General features: G+C 40.9%; 1 protein-coding gene across 2 annotated transcripts in view; it reads right to left on the bottom strand.

The window, feature by feature from the left end:
• The window catches only part of LOC121280875 (protein diaphanous homolog 1-like), a 342,942-nt gene that overhangs the window by 29,893 nt on the left and 294,872 nt on the right, over window positions 1-18,177 (bottom strand). For both annotated transcript variants that reach the window (XM_041193196.1, XM_041193197.1), the window contains one exon: window positions 5,181-5,270. In XM_041193196.1, coding sequence (XP_041049130.1) covers window positions 5,181-5,270 — 90 coding nt within the window. The remainder of the gene's footprint in view (window positions 1-5,180; window positions 5,271-18,177) is intronic.

The raw sequence follows: 18,177 nt of genomic DNA, 5'->3' as shown, positions 1-18,177 counted from the left end.
CACCCACATCACTTTCTTGTTTAAAAAAAGTCTGAATTACATGAAATCGCACATTTGAGGGCAGCAAACCATTTCTGCAGAATGGAAAATTAATTGAAAACAGGATCATGAAGGCTCTCATATTGTTCAGCTAAGTGAACTAACTGGTATAGAAGTGAACTAACTATAAGTAGGGAGTTCCAAGGTTCACTCCTCATCTGTGCTGAATTTAGCTGGCTGTGAATGGAGACAGAACGGAGGCTAAAATTGGCTTGGGCACTTTTAGGTTGAAAGGGAAAAATAAATCACTTGAGATTCCTTCTCCTGATCACAATCTGTACTCGTTACTCGTTGATCGAGGGCAGGATAGGGAAAAGCTGAGAGACCACACAATTAAATCACCTGTAAACTCATAGCACAATGCTATTTGGTTCAGGTGGTGAAAGTCTCCGGGTGCATTGAACCCATAGTGCTGGGGAGTACGGGTGCGTTGAACCCATAGTGCTGGGGAGTACGGGTGCGTTGAACCCATAGTGCTGGGGAGTAAGGGTGCGTTGAACCCATAGTGCTGGGGAGTACGGGTGCGTTGAACCCATAGTGCTGGGGAGTACGGGTGCGTTGAACCCATAGTGCTGGGGAGTACGGGTGCGTTGAACCCATAGTGCTGGGGAGTACGGGTGCGTTGAACCCATAGTGCTGGGGAGTACGGGTGCGTTGAACCCATAGTGCTGGGGAGTACGGGTGCGTTGAACCCATAGTGCTGGGGAGTACGGGTGCGTTGAACCCATAGTGCTGGGGAGTACGGGTGCGTTGAACCCATAGTGCTGGGGAGTACGGGTGCGTTGAACCCATAGTGCTGGGGAGTACGGGTGCGTTGAACCCATAGTGCTGGGGAGTACGGGTGCGTTGAACCCATAGTGCTGGGGAGTACGGGTGCGTTGAACCCATAGTGCTGGGGAGTACGGGTGCGTTGAACCCATAGTGCTGGGGAGTACTGGTGCATTGAACCCATAGTGCTGGGGAATACTGGGGAGCACAAATGAGTACTGAGTGAGGAGCTTGGTGCTGGGACCACAACTGCTTTTGATTTGCATATGTCAGTTGGTTTCAGAAACTCAGTGCAAAGCAGTCAAATTTGCAGATGATGCCAAACTAGGACATGGAGGAGGCAGCTCAGAAACTGCAAAATGAGTTGGATAAAAGATGCAAGGAGGCAGAAAAAAATGAAGCTTTATATAAAAATAAAAGTACAGTACTGCACCTTGGAGTAAAAAGAAGCAACACATGTATTCTATCATGGATAGTGAAATAGCCAAGAATAAATTCAGAGGAGCTCCAGGCTATGGGTGGATTCTTCATGGATGAATATGAATGCAAAACAAACTGTAGCCCTTGCTATACAACAGGCACATTGCTGTCATTGAGATTTTGTCAAAGTTCAATGCTAAGTATATGGCATTTTCATTCTACATAACACTTGCAAAAACATCCAGCAACATACCCCTTTCAAACTTGAGTTAAGCCTGGAAAGAGTTTCCTGAGTGATATAACACCAGGGTGAAGTATAAGTGGTTGGAGAGCTGCCATTGATGATGGGAGTAGCTCGAGGAGATGAGTTATGAGTTTTGCATAAGGCCGTCAAGCAGCCTTGAAGCAAATGGCTTAAGTGCAGCATTTACCCAGCCATATTACATTGTCAGTATTCGGCTAAGTTAGCCTACTGACAGGCTGATGCAGCTGATGCTCACCAGTTGCATATTCAAAAGCATAGCTCTATTATTTAATGTTATTAAAACATTGTTGTTTCCTATAATGTTCCTAATTCAGCCAGGACTCACCCACGCACACAGCACTCTCAGAAAATCTGATTTAGATAACGGTTGCACAGCTGAATCTGAGATTGAAAACCTTTCATCTTATTCTCAATGCCAGGCAAATCCATCAGTATTATTTACTTAACTGTTCCCAGGAAGAATTTCACAGTCTTACTTGACATATCTTTAATAAAGCTTGCGCGTGATCCAGATGCCTTTCCTGATTTTCAGTCCATTGTAACAACACAATAGCCCACTGAGCCAGCTGCCAGTCTAAGTGTCTAAAACACCCTTTTAACCCACCATTTTGTATTGATTCAGAAAAAGCTATATTAAGAAATAATAGGTGCACTGTCTTGCCAACATGAAAACAGAGTGAATGCATGAATATTAAGACTGCTAATCTTTCAGCCTATTATCATTTTGGCAAATCAGGGCATGTATAATCCAATCATGTTATTCAAGCATACTGCAACATTTTCTCTATCTTCAAAATTGTTCTTCTCTTTTTTTTCTCAATTAAAGTGAGCATCAAGGAAAAGTGATTTTGCTGCATTGCTAAAGCTGCCTGGGCTGGTGGGTGGACCCTGTGAACTTACCAGAGCATCTCAGTGACCCCTTATTGCATGTTTCAGGTCATCACAGTACGTTACTGAGCCAGGTGGTGCACATGGTCTTAGACTTCACTCCAAGTGTGTGCTGAGCTAGTCAATTTGACCAAGCATAGCTTCTGTCCACTAGTGATCCATATCATTAGAAAAAGTGCAAGAGAAGGTTTTGTTAGTGTGGATTTGGGAAATTGAGCGCTCAAATATCACCATGGCAACTTGTGAAACAAAATGCAATAGATGTTAATCTATTGACTCCAGTAATTGTTATAAAAAAAAACAATGGGTTCATGCTTCCTTTAATGCAGGGAACCTGCTATCCTGTTTCTAGTTCACACTATATGGTTGATTCTTATGTCCTCTAAAATGGCTTTTCATCTATGCAAACAATTGCTAAAAAGACCCACTACCATAATTTTTGTGTAACAGCTCCTTTCTCCTACATCACAAAAATAAACCGGATGGAAGTCAGCTGTGATACCCTTCCAGGGCTAAGCAGTCTCTTTATATAGTACTCACTTGGATGCAGTACCAAAGAGCTATCTTGTCCAGTTGAATCCTATCCAAATTATGAATGTTGTGTGTGTGTTTCCAGTTCTGACAAAAAGTCATTGACTTGGAATGTAGCAGCCTACTATAATTCTGCAGTTTACCTAAGAGCAAGAGTTAGAATTTGGGGATATCCAGAGTTATTATTTTGATATATTGACTAGGAATTAAATAAAGGTATCACAGAAGCACACTTTCAAATCCAATTTCACAAGCATTGAAGAAGAGTCATACAGACTCGAAATGTTAACTTTGTTTCTCTCTCCATAGATGCTGCCGGACCTGCTGAGTTTTTCCAGCATTTTCTGCTTTTATTCCCAAGCAACTGGTTTTGTGTCGTGATTAAAATGACAAGTGTATGCGATGAAGGATGTGATCATCTTATCAATTTGAAACAGTTTAGGAAAAAAAATTGTATTAATATAGTGCATTCCATAACCTCAGGATGTTACAAACACTTTACAAGCAATGAAATGCTTTCTGAAATGTAGTCATCATTGTAATGTAAGAAATGCAGCAGCCAATTTGGTAAAAAGGTTTCAAAGACAGCAAGGAGATAATGATCAGATCATCTGATTTAGTGAAGTTGATTAAGACATAAATATTGGTCAGGAGACCACAAGGAACTCCCCTGCTGCAGATCGAATAGTGCCATGAGGTCTTTTTGTCCTCGAGAAGGCAGGCATGGCTTCAGTTTAAATGTTGCATCCAAAAGGTGATCTCTCCAACATTGCAGCATTGGGTTTTGTGCTCAAGACTCTGAATGGACTTAAACACAATCTTTTGACTTCAAACCTACTGCTGAGTGAAGGCTGACACTTACATTAGATACGTGCTCCTGAGATAAATACAGATAGAAAATATATAATTTCACAATGTGACTGCTTTGTTTCAGAGGCACTAATATTGCAGTTAGTCTAAGTGCTGTAAAGCAACATGAATGAATTCAACATCAGTAACTATTTGAATGAATACAGATCAAACTCAAGACGATGGACAGTCATTTGGAACTTCTAAAATAACTTCAAAGCTGTCAGCAGAAGTTTAAGTCTGAAGTTGTGCTGAAAAGATTATATGGATTATACTGATATCTGTAACTTGTCGGTAAATAAATATATAATTAATTAATAGGAAACACAATCTCATTTATGCTATACTCAGATATGCAAAATATTGTGACATTCCTGAACTACTGAAGATGAAAGATGAAGATGAGCTACTGAAGTTTAATAGAATTGATAGGGCAGAAAGGGAGAAGTTTTTTCCTCTGGTATGGGAGACCCCAGGACAAGGAGCCATAACTTTAAAATTGGAGTTAGCCATTAAGGGGTGAAGTCAGGAAGCACTTTTTCATACAAAAGGTAGGGGAAATTGAAAATCTCCCCCCAAATAGCTGTTGAGGCCGAGGCCAATTGAAGATTTCAAAACTAAAATTGGTAGATTTGTGTTAAGCAAGGGCATTAAGGGTTACAGAACCAAATTGGTCAAATGGAGTAAAGATATAGGTCAGCCATGATCTAACAGAATGATAGAACAGGCTCAAGGGGCTGAGTGGCCTTCTTCAGTTCCTATGCTCCTACCATTTCAGATTGAAAATAGAGCAAAATTGGATGGATCCCTAGATTCTAAACGCTTTCCTTTCCCAGCTATTGCAAATTGTTTCCGAAAAATGCAATTCCGAAAGATGCAATTTTCACTTGCCTTGGTCAGTGATCCAAGGTCCAAGTTCAGAATGAAACATGCTTTTCAAACATCCTACAGAAAACTCTCAAGAAAAGATATAAAAGCAAAGCAATGTGGATGCCAGGAAAAAAACAAGAGCTGGAAATATTCAGCAGGCCTTGCAGCATCTGTGGAGAGGGAAATAGAGTTAATGTTCCAGGTCAATGACTTTTTGTCAGAACTGGAAAAATACTGCCAGTCCTGCTGAGTACTTCCAACATTTTCTGTTTTTAATCTCTGAAAAATTGCATTTATACATTGATAGTGTATGTAGAAAAACAGTGCGTTACATTAGCAATGCCAAGGTCTGGAGGTCTTTCTTATCCTTTTGTCACAAGACTGCTGGAAAGTTACAGTTTGTCAGTAAAGCTTGACAAAACTTCACTGGCACTTCTTCAAACCTATCCTTTACAGTTTATTAATAATGGTTTACGTTCTTATAAGTGTGCAGAAACAGATTTTCTATTGTACATTAATATGCTGAAATTTGTTCGTGTTTAGCACTTACCAGCTTGCCGTGGACCTCTCTTTCTCCTGAAGGCAGCTCCTGACTGAAGGGCCTCCATTAGGCTGTCCATCACCCCTGTCGCTTCACCCTCTGCATGGATCAAGGACAAGAAAGAGATCAGATAAGAGTTAATCCAGGTAATACCATAAGACAAATCATCAGAAATCACAGCTGACTAAACTGATTCAGGAATTACGATGGTCCTAAGCTGAACTGACCCTTTGGAATGATCAACATTACGATACAAGTACAACAACCTGTACTGATGTACATAATGAGTTCATAAATGCATAATTCCACATACATTTCCACAATATCTAACACAAAAAAATGACAATGCCTTTCAGTATGTTATTTATACCACAATCATCAATCTAAACATTTCAATACTTTCACCTGCCCTACCCAGTTTTCGTATGCATGCATTCGTGCAAGTATGGACTCTTGCTGGAATTCGATGCCACAGATACCAGCATTATCTTTCATTATCTCACCCAGCTGGCCTTTCTTAAAATGCCCACCATGGCAGTGAACGCCCATCAACTGGTTGAATCGGGGATAGACAGCACCATAGCAGAGCTTGATCCAGTTATCACATGATATAAATACCATTCCCATTTGTAATTACTGGGGACCAAGCAGCTGGGGGAACCATGACTGATCTTCCTTCTAAGGGCAACTGTAGCGTCTTGTGTAAGATCAGATAGCTCAACTCAGGTAGGGAAATCAAATCTTTGGACCCTCCTGGTCTTTATGACATAGTACTACACAGGACAGAGAGCATTGTAGAAAGATTTAATGCTTTCTCAGGCTCATTAGAACAATACTTCCTTTGACTAAAAAACCTTCAAATTGAGATATGCTGCAATATTCATGCACATTTCTCAAAGACTGTACCTAGAAACAAAACAGGAATAAAGGAGATTACTTGGTCTCTTGGAAAAACGTGAACTCCATGCAACACAGTAGCGGATTATCTGGCCATTTGTACAGCTAGAACAATCCGCAGCATCACAGTACTCCTCCTTTCAGGTAAATTAAATCATCAGAAAATACAGGAAGAAAGCTCAACGAACAAATCTCATATATTGTTTGGAACTCAGAACAAGTTCATAACCATTTGGAAGAAATAGTTTAGTGCGATTTTGTCAGATTTTGTCACTTAGCCTTTTCTCTGTCAGGTGTTAATCGACTTCCAATGCATTTCTAGCAGTTAACATTTTCATTTTTTGATTTTTGCATCAAAAAATAACTAGCAAACTATTTCACCGCATTATAGTGGTACAGAAATTAATAGGGGCTGGTAAACTCTGCAATGAAACTTAACCTAATACTGCAAGAGTATACCTTCACTAGCGAAGGTGAAAATTGTCTGTTCTCATTACATCCCAGTTATGTTCTCTCACTTTTCTACACTATCGCACACCGACTTCACATACGCACAAAGGCCAAGTCAACTAGGCTGTGCTTCTGATGTAGAACTTTGTTGAATGTGGGCAAGGGTCCAGATAACAGCACTTGAGTCCTGATTCTAATAAAATTCTAGTTCATTTAAAAAAGGGCTTGAGTGGATTTCCCAATGGCGAACTGGCTTTGCCGATAATGATTTTCCCCCTTCCATTCCTATATTCGAAGGTGACACTACCATTCCTACAACATGGTCCAAAAGTTCCAAAGGGTTAAGAGAAGGGTCTACTATGAATAAAGAAATGTACCATATGTCATTTACTTATTCAACTATCAAATTACAAACACATTTTTGACGGGGGTACAGAACAGGAATCTGAGATTGTCCTCCTCCACAAAGGATCACTCAACCAGACCTCAGAAGTGCCATCCATCTGTCCAGTGCCTCTTTCACTACTTTGCAGGTGTCATGGGAATAATGGCCAATTAAACTGTAATTACAAGGTGTGCCACAATTAAGCATTGTCCTTATAATCCAGAAATGTGCTGATTTTATCCAAGAGTCCCAAGGTAAAAGGCAAAAAAAACAAACTAAAGCAGCTGCCTTCTACTCCTCTAGGCTATTAGATTTCATTTTACCATTGCACAACTTCTGTTAGTCATGGCACAGGTCCAATTTGAAGAAACGTCAATTTTGGAACACAGCTTTAGTTGATTCAAATGGATTCTACAAGAGAAAACATACTTAAAGTGTGCTCAAGAATAGCTTTCCTGCTTAGCTATTGCTGCCAAATGTGGATTTGAGACAAGAAAGGTGCCAGACAATCAATTTTCTGCGCTGAACGAGCTGATCACGGTTACAAACAGTAGAGTTGCTGCAAATGGTCTCAATGCATGTGCATTAGGAAAGAAGGAAAACATTACCTAGGATTCTTACATTCGATCAATAATTCACAACTCTTGTAGGAGCATACACATGCCCAACATCATTTGAGGCCAAAATCAATTCCCATGCGTGAATAACCAGTCAAACCCGAATGGTTAGGCTTATACATTACCATCAACAGCTTCTCTTTCCATTCCTGCAGTTACCTCTGGTGTCCCCCAATAATCCATCCTTGGGTTCCTCCTAGTTCTCATCTACATGTTGCCCCTCGGTGACATCATCCGAAAACACAATGTCAGTTTCCACACATATGTTGACGACACCCAACTTTACCTCACCATCATCTATTTTGAACCCTCCACCATCTCTAAATTGCCAGGCTGTGCATCTAACATTCAGTACTGGACAAACAGAAATTTCCAATAATTAAATATTGAGAAGGCCGAAGCAATTGTCTTGTGTCACTGCCGTAAACTCTGCTCCCTCGCCACTGACTCCATCCCTCTCCCTGGCAATTGTCTCTGACTGAACCAGACTGTTCAAACCTTGGTGTTAAATATGACACCGAGATAAGCTTTCAATCACGTAATCCTAACGTAAAACTGCACATTTCGACCTCGGTAACTTTGCGTCTCTCCACCCCTTCCTGAACTAATATGATGCTAAAACTTTCATTCATGCTTTTGTTATTGCTAGATATGACTTGTGTACTGCTGGCCAGCTTCCCACATACTACCGTCCATAAACTTGGTCACCCAAAACTCAGCTGCCCACGTCCTAACTCGCACAAAATCCCATTCACTCATTGCTACTCTGCTCATTGACCTACACTGGCTCCCAATTAAACAATGCCTCAATATCAAAATTGTCATCTTGTTTTCATGTCTGTCTATAGATTTGTCCCACCCTATCATTGTAATTTCGAGCCCTACAGCCCTCCAAGATATTTGCACTAGTTCAATTCTACCCTCTTGAGCACCCTGATTTCAATCACTTGACCATTGAAGGTCATGTCTTCAGCTGGCTGGGTCCCAAGACCTAAAATTCCCTCTCTAAACCTGTCTGCCTCACTTTGCCTTCAAGACACTCTAAATTTTTTTTTCTCTTTGACCAAGCATTTGATTGCCTTATTATTTGTGACTCGATGTCATATTTTGTTTTATAATGCCTCCGAGAAGTGCCTTTGGACATTTTATGTTAAGGCACTTTTATTCATTCATTATAAAATGGGCATTGCTGGCTACACCCGCATTTATTGCCCAACCTTAATTGTCCTTGAGAAGATGGTTGTGAGCTGCCTTCTTAAGCCGCTGCAGTCCATTTTAGTAGATACACCCACAGTGCTGTTTAGGAGGGAGTTCCAGGATTTTGACACAGTGACAGTGAAGGAACGGCAAAAAATTTCCAAGTCAGCATGGTGAGTGGCTTGGAGGGGAACTTCCAGGTGGTGGTGTTCCCATGCATCTGCTGCCCTTGTCCTTCTAGATAGTAGTGGTCGTGAGTTTGGAAGGTGCTGTCTAAGGAGCCTTGGAAAGTTCCTGCAGTGCATCTTGTAGATGGAACACACTGCTGCCACTATGCGCCTGTGGTGGAGGGAGTAAATGTTTGTGGACAGGGTGCCAATCAAGTGAGCTGCTTTGTCCTGGATGGTGTCAAGCTTCTTGAGTGTCGTTGGAGCTACTCTCATCCAGGCAAGTGGAGAGTATTCCATCATACTCCTGACATGTGCCTTGTAGATGAGGGACAGGCTTTGGGGTCAAGAGGAGAGTTACTCATCACAGGACTCCAAGCCTTTGACCTGTTCTTGTAGCCACAGTATTTATATGGCTAGTCCAGTTCAGTTTCTGGTCAATGGTAACCCCCAGGATGTTGGCAGTGGTGGATTTAGCAAATGGCAGTGCCATTGAATGTCAAGGGATGATGGTTAGATTCTGTCTTGTTGGAGAGAGAAGTTGTTTTTAAACCTGAAGCAATAGCACCTGGTTGGGTACTTAGGATACACAGAAGAGGGTTATAATCATCTACTTTGTACTACCTGAAAGGGTGGTAGAATCAGATTCTACAGGGACTTTCAAAAGTAAACTGGGTGTGTATTGAAGACGACCAGTTTGCAGGGTTATGAGCAAAAGCTGTGGTGGAATCAACTGGATAGTTCTTTCAAGGAGCCAATACAGGTACAACAGGCCAAATGAGGGTCTATTGAGCTATAAGTTCTATGGAGGGTGACTATACCTAGGCTATCATTTGCCAGCGCTTTCAAGAGGAGCAAATTAAGGGCCAAAAAGTACTTTTCTATTAATGCTTATTTTTCAATGTACTGTAGTGAGAAATCACTAGCACTACATGTTGCACCCTTCAATTTAACACTATCACATGTGAAGAGTGCTTCTCCTTTACACTTATGGTTGCAGCCACAATAAAATCAAAGAAATTTCAGTTTTGGTTAAATGGAAGCCAAGCTCATTTCGCTGTGGTTTTACCAATTTATGCACTACTCATTCCTTCTAGAGAACTAAGGAGTCAATTATTCCCCAGAAGTGTTAAAAGAGCAAATATAATAAGTGACATTTAATTATAGTTCTGTCAGCTTCAGTCTTTCTTCACTGTAATTAACACCACCTCAAATTCAGCAGAAATGTCCTTGCACTTAATTCCTTCAAAAGCCAAAACTATCTGACAACAGCTGCTCTATATCTGAAATCCATGTGGCGTTCATGTACATAAAAGCAACTGCACAGATTCAAAACCTCTTGCTTAAAATTTGCACCAACATTTTTAAAAATCTGAGTATTTGACATTATGTGTTTTTGGTTTAAGCTCAAAAAAGTGGATTAAGGACATACACTTTGAGCTCCCTTCCAACCAACTAAAGCTACCCAGCAACAACACAGCAATCTTTCTTTATTTTTCAAAATAGAGATTTGCGAAAAGATGCAATAACTGCACAGTGAGTTAGTCTCTGTAGTCACAGAAACTATATGTTTATGCACAATTATTAGATGGTAGACGCAGGAGGTAAAATGGATGACTGCAGGTCTGCTTGTGTGTGATGCATGAACATTATAAAAATTAATATAATTACTTTGGTGTCAGGAATCTTTTCTCATGCAGACTATATCAGTAATTTGTTTTGAAAGCAGATAAATCCTGTGAATGTGAGTATGTCATGGATATGTCAGACAAATTGTGACTAGCTAGTTAATCAGCAAAAAATCCCAACAGCACACTTCATACGTGCAGAACGAGTTGTTTTCCCTGTTGATGTAGGAAGCAGCCAAGCTTCTTTCACAGGCTCATGGAGACTGTTACTTAGCAACAGGCTTTAGCAGTGGAGTGCATTGGTCTCTGTACCAAGGGCAGCATTGTTAAAGGAGTAATGCCTGCAGCAAATACCCATTAGAATTAACTGTGCCCACCTTGGAGATGTGACAGTGAATCCTTTGATTAATCCATAACAGGATTACATGATGGGTTGTGTCACAGTGTCAGGTTAAAGGGAAGCCTCATTTTTGCTTTTGCAATAGCAATTACTTCACAGTACAGCTCAGCTTCTTCTCATCGCACATTTTCTTGAAGGTGTCAATCATTGGCTCTATGGAATCCCACTGCCAACTTGCCATTATGATTATTATTTACGCGTGAGCCGAGAAGTTATCAGCTGGCTGTTCAACTGTGGGAAGGTGTCAGAGCAAAGCACAATGTTGTCCGTGCCTCACATATGGACATTTTCCAGCTGTGGAAGTTCCCATTCCCTTTGACTGAGAAACTGAGGCCGACATTAACACACTTGCCATTTCACCCCTACTCCCATCAGCGCAGATGAAAAGACCACATTGGTCTATGTGGCTCAGTACAATATGGGAGAGCGCACTTAGCAAACTGAGTAATTAAAGGGACAAAATGTTACAGTTAAATTATTCTGGGTTTAAAATAAAACTAAAAAGGGCCAGAATCTAATCAGTCCAGATTTAGTATTTTCTTCTGGGAATTTTTCATTGTCATGACAGGGCAATGATAAGCTCAACGCCCATGTTGTGCATTTCTCCTCAATCCCAAGAGCTTCCAAATCAAGTAATGAGAAACGTACACCCACCTTTCAGGTTTCTGTTTATCCAGGCTTTAGCTCATACTTATCCCCCAGGGCTATGCCCTACTTATCCAAGTGTAGAGAGCTGGGGTGAAAGTTGGCAGAGCCAGGACTGAGGACTTTTGCAGAGGCACTGTTAGGCTCTCACCAGTTAACTGAATTCTATTTGTTTTTTTAATTGCTTTGCCATATGCTCAATATTGAAAGTGCTCCTGAGGCTTCTTCTTAAATCCTCCTATAATAATTCTGAACCTTCGTTTTAATATTTGCAGGCAATTCTTTATGATTTGTCTACCTAAGTGAATTAATTCCTTTACATCGTTAATTGTCTCCTCCATACTTTCTATTCTCCTGATTCTAGTGCTGTCTGCAAATTTAACAAGTCTGCAATCAGCTTCTGTGTTCAGGTTCTTTATGTAAGTGAAATACAACAGTCTAGGCAATGATCCCTGCAGTAGTTTTGTCAACACCATCCCCATCAGGCATTACATCTTTCACAAGTTTTCTGTGCTTTCTATTTTTGGATCAACCTTTAACCCAGCCCAATATTCTGGCTTGCATATCCAGAATTTTAGTTTCATCAGTATACTGTCCTTGGGACTTTGAGATAAACAAAATCATAGTGAGGCCTACTTCTTTTGCAAGGCCTTAAGTAAAGTTTCCCCACTAAATTCTGCAATGCTTGTTACAACAACTTGCATTTATATAGCAACTTTAACATAATAAATTGTCTTGAGGCACTCTTCACAGCATTAACAAAATTTGACCTTGAGCCACATAAGGGGATATTAGGCCAATGACCAAAGCAGGGAAGAAGGGAAAAGAGCCAGAGAGATTTAAGTTCAGAATTAGGAAGACACAGGTACCAAAGCCAGAGTAAATAAAATTGGGAATGCTCATGAGACCATATTTGACCAAGAGAAGAGGTCTGTGGAGCTGATTACAGTGATAGTGATATAGGCTTTTTTCATCTATGATATACACACACACAATACAGATAGAAATAGTCACTTATTAAGCAGTTGCTTTATAGATACTCCTCCAGCCTATTTCTTAAAATGGTTTCCTGCACTTTATCTGTCATTAATAGGTTAATAAGCCTTTAGTTGCTATTTAAGTTCGAAACTTCAGGTTAACAGTGTTTGCTTTTGCTCTGGGCAACTGAATGCTCCTACTGAAAAAACAGCCTTGCTTTTTGGCTTCCAAACTTTTGTAATTGGCACCCTTCCCGATTTTTTTTTGTCTACTGGAAATTAAGAATTGGATGAAGTGATTGCTGGAAATAATTCGAATTTATGAAGCTAGCACACAGACACGGCACTTTCCTAGTAGGGCATTCACTTCTATGTCCAGTACATTATTTATCTCTCTTCCAATTTTTTTAATGTAGTTGTACCACACAACATAAAAGACATGGCCTGACTTGCTTTGGCTTTAAATCCAGTGGTAAGGTGCCATCTCAATCAACTGAATTCACAGGATGGAAGTAGAAATGATAAATATCCTGTCAGTCCTATTTGGCAAAAGCAGCAGTCTTAGCCCAGACCCATCTCAGGATGCACATCATCAATCACAGAGGAACTTTTATGCTTTAAAAATATGTGGTACGCTCCCAGGCATGTTCTTCAGATCCACGCATGGCAGATTGGAAAGGAGTCAAGACAGAAAGAAAATTGTAAAGAAGTAGGTGAAGGAACTTGTATGAGACCTTAACTTGCAGAATCGCAGAAATTTTGAGAATCCCCTTATCGGAAGGATATCAAAGCAAAAGGGACACATTGCAGATTCACAAGGATGTTATCAGGAATGAGGTTGCTACAGCCATGAAGCGTCACTTGTGATGTCATGACTTTTACACTAAAGCTGAGAAGAGTAAGGAGGGTTCTCTTAGTGCTCTTTAAGACTATGGAGTGTTATAAGTGAAATGGTAGTTTGATTCTTCACACTGATTGGGAACCAGTATCAAGAGGTCAAGGTGATCATGAAACAAGTAACAATGAAGAGGTAAAAAAACTGTCACTAACCTTTGCTGAACGAGTCAATAATTTCCTTCAAAAGGGAATTAGATGGCTGTTTACCCCAGTGCCACCTCTCGCAATCTCTCCACTGTCCCTAAGTTATCAGTTGCTTGTCCAACATGTAGCAGAGGAGCAGAAATTTCCTCTGACTAAATGTTGGGAAGACATCGTCTTTGGTCCTTGCCACAAACACCTAGTCACTAATGCTTGGTAATGCCTGAGGATGAACCAGGCCATCTGCAAACTTAGTGTTGCATTTGATCCCTAGATGAATTTCCAAACGCATATCCATTCCATCACCAAGACCTCCCATTTCTACCTCATTAACATTAGTCGACTCCTGCACTGCCTCAGCTCTTCAGAAATCATAAAACCTGATTCATGCCTTTGTTACCTCTAGGCTTGACTAGTCCAATCTGTCTGGACTTCAATCTTGTATTCTCCATAAACTTAAACTCATCCAAAATTCTGCTGCTTGTATCCTCACTCTCACCAAGTCCCATTGGCCCATCATTCCTGTGCTCGCTGACCTACATTGGCTCCCATAGAACCATAGAAAAGTTACAGCACAGAAGGAGGCCATTCAGCCCATCTTGTCCAGGCCAGCCCAAGGACACTCAGGTGCCCTTTCTAATCCTACCTTCCTGCACCCGGCCATAGCCCTGCAGCTTACAGCACTTTAGGTGCAGATCCAGGTACTTTTTAAAAGAGTTTAAAGTTTCTGCTTCTACCACCAACTTGAGCAGCGAATTCCAGACACCCACTACCCTCCGCGTAAAAAAGTTCTTCCTCGTGTCCCCCCTACACCTTCTGCCGCTTCTTGAATCTCTGTCCCCTGGTTCTAGAATTCTCCATCAAGGGAAACAATATTATCCTGTCCACTCTATCTATTCCCCTCATAATTTTGTACACCTCAATCAAGTCACCTCTCAGCCGTCTTTGTTCTAAGGAAAATAACCCCAACCTATCCAATCTCTCCTCGTAGTTACACTTTTCTAACCCTGGCAACATTCTCGTAAACCTCCTCTGCACTCTCTCCAGAGCTATTACGTCCTACACAATACTCCAGTTGTGGCCTCACCAGTGTTTTATACAATTCCAACATTATATCTTTACTTTTATATTCTATACCTCTGCCAACAAAGGACGGCATTCCATATGCCTTCTTTACAACCTTGTGTACTTGAACAGCTGCCTTCAGGGAACTGTGTACTTGTACGCCAAGAGCTCTCACTTCATCTACCCTTCTTAGTATATTCCCATTTATTTTCTAATCCCTGTAACTGTTTGACCTTCCTAAATGTATGACCTCACACTTCTCTATGTTAAAATCCATCTGCCACTTTACTGCCCACTCCACCAACTCATCTATACCGTTTGGAGATTATGGCTATCCACTACTTGGCCAATCTTTGTGTCATTTGCAAATTTCCCAATTGTGCCCCCCACGTTCACGTCCAAATCGTTAATATATAACACAAACCATTTAGCTTATAACACTCCATAATCTTAAACAGCACTAAGAGAACCCTCCTTACTCTTCTCAGCTTTAGTGTAAAAGTCATGACATCACAACACCGAGCCCTGTGGAACACCACTTGGGACAACTTTCCATTCGCAAGGGCATCCACTGACCATTACCCTTTGTTTCCTGTTACAAAGCCAACCTTTTATCCAGTTTGTCACATTACCCTGAATCCCATGGTCTTTTACTTTCCTGACCAATCGGCCATGTGGGACCTTGTCAAAGGCCTTGCTAAAATCCATGTACACAACATCCACTGCACTACCTTCATCAACCCTTCTTGTCATTTCCTCAAAGAATTCAATCAAATTTGAGAGGCAAGACCTTCCTTTAACAAATCCATGATGAACATCCCTGACTAGTACATGCCTTTCCACATGACAGTTAATCCTATCTCTCAGGATTGATTCTACTAATTTGCTCACCACCGATGTAAGACTAACTGGCCTATAATTGTTTGGCATTCCCTTTGATCCTTTTTAAACAATGAAACTGCGTTTGCATTTCTCCAGTCCTCCGGTACCTCCCCTGTATCTAGTGAAGATTGGAAAATCATCCTCAGAGCATCTGCTATCTCCTCCCTGACTTCCTTCAGCAGCCTCGGAAACAATCCATCTGGCCCTGGTGACTTATCAACTTTCAAGGATTTCAACCCTTCTAGTACTTCCTCTCTCTTTATGGCTATCCCGTCCAATATCTCGCAGTGTTCCTCCTGGACTACTATATCTACAGCCTCCCTTTCCTTTGTAAACATGGAGACAAAACATTCATTCAAAACCCTTCCCACAGCCTCTGCATCTACACACAAGTTTCCATCTTCATCTCTGATAGGTCCTACCTTTTTCCTTAACTAACCTTTTAGCATTAATGTCTTGGTAAAACATCTTTGGGTTATCTTTAACTTCACTTGCTAATCTTTTTTCCTGCGCTCTCTTTGATTTCCTTATTTCCTTTTTTACTTCATCCCTGCACTTCCTATAGTCATCTAGGCCATCTGCAGTTCTTTGTGCCTATCGTACACTTTCTTTTTCTGTTTGATCTTTCCCTGTATTCCTCTAGACAACCAGGGAGGTCTAGATTTGGCAGTACCACTCTCTATTTTTGTAGGGGACATGTCTACTTTGTACAATTAGGATCTCGCATTTTAGTGCTTCCCACTGGTTTTCCACCGTTTTATCCTCTAGCAGTGGTGTCTAGTCCACCTCAGCCAAGTCTCTTCTCATTTCTGCAATGTTGAGCAACGCCTCATTTTCAAAATTCTCAGACTTGTTTTCAAAACCATCGATGGCCTTGCCTTTCCCTATCTCTATAGCCTTCTCCAGAATTACAAACCTCCACTAATTCTGGCCTCTTGAACATCAATGATTTTAATCACTCCACCACTGATGACCATAGCTTCAGCTGTCTAGGGCCTTAGCTCCCTAAAACTCTCCACCTCCATTTCCTTCATTAAGGCACTCCTTAACACCTACCTCATTGGCCAAGGTTTTGTTAATCTGCCCTAATACCTCCATATATGGCTGGAATTTTGAAATTTATGCTCCAGTGAAGCACCTTGGGATGCTTTATTACATTAAAGGCATTATATTCTTGCAAGTTGTTTGAAAAGAACAAATATTCCAGAAAAAGAACAACTTGCATTTATTTTCATAATCCCAAAACGCTTTTACATTTTTGGATTGTAGTCACTGTCGTGACACAGGAAACATGACAGCTAATATATGCACAGCAAGCTCCCTCATGGTAATGACAAGCTAATCTGCTTTAGCAATGTTGGTTGAAGAATAAATGTCAGTTAGAATGCCAGGAAGAACTCCAGTGCTACTCTATGAAGTTTGCCTTGGGAAGTTTTATGTCCATCAGAGGGGGCAGATGGGGCCTCAGTTTAATGTTTTACTTGAAGACAGCACTTCAGGCAGTACAGCTCAGAAGTGTTAGCCTAGATTATGTCATGGATCACGGAAGTAGGACTTGAACATAGAGCCTTCTGTTCTTAGAGGCCAGCTGTCCACTGAGCCATGGCTAGCACCTGAATTGGCATTTTCTACCAATAGACAGAAAATATGACACCATAACAACAGTAGCTCAACAATCAGTTTTATTGTTGAACAGTAACCCTTTGAAAGATTCTGCAATTCTAGTGATTGAAAGATAAAACACTCGGAGCTCTGCATTCATAGCTGTAGATGTGTACAGGCTCGTGATGCTGACATGCAAATATTTGACTTCTGACTGAGGTGACCCTTACGGTGATGACTGGCATATTTATGACTGAACCCTCCCAGCTGAACAATTTAAATTGAAGTGGAAATATTAGAACTTCAGAGTCTCTGGAGTGCTTCCGCTGTACTGAAGGTCCCTTCAATGTATAGAGGGGTAGATTTCAACACAGTACTCGCCATACCTACAATTCTGGCCTATGGCTGTCTCACTGGTGAAAGAAAAATAGAAATTCCAGCATCACTCAAGAAGTCGCTCACGGCAGATGATGGAAAGGTTTTGTAAATCAAAACGAGCCAAAATGTCATTTCACCATGAGTACCAAAACCTGAATTTATGAAGTGCTATAATAATGAGATAATCTTATGCATTTAACTTTATTGCTGGGAAATTTAACAGTTTATATTTTCAATATCAAGCCTTCCCATGTCAAACCATCTGGTTCACTAATGTCCTTCAAGGAAAGGAATCTGCCATCCTTACCTGGTCTGGCTTACATGTGACTCCAGACCCACAGCAATGTGGTTCACTGTTAAAAGCCCTCTGAGATGACCTAACAAGCCACTCAGTTCTAAAGGGCAATTAGGGGTGGGCAATAAATGCTGGCCTAGTCGGCAACGCCCACATCCCATTAACGAATAAAGAAAGTATCATCCTGAACTCCCAAAGTGCTTTGACTCTTAACACAGAATCAGAATGCTGTTTGTGAATCTTCACAGTTTAGGATTAGGTATGCAGCTGTGAATCAGAAATATATTTTCCCTCAACTTTATGTCTTGCTGTAGGCAAGCTCTGCTTGGCAACAGCTCCGAACAGAGCACGGAATTTGGGGCAGGTAGAAGCACAGACATGAA

This window comes from Carcharodon carcharias, chromosome 8 (genome assembly GCF_017639515.1).
Source record: "Carcharodon carcharias isolate sCarCar2 chromosome 8, sCarCar2.pri, whole genome shotgun sequence".
In the NCBI taxonomy this organism is placed as follows: domain Eukaryota; kingdom Metazoa; phylum Chordata; class Chondrichthyes; order Lamniformes; family Lamnidae; genus Carcharodon; species Carcharodon carcharias.
Note: the sequence above shows the minus strand (reverse complement) of the source record. Positions and strands in the feature narration are given on the sequence as shown.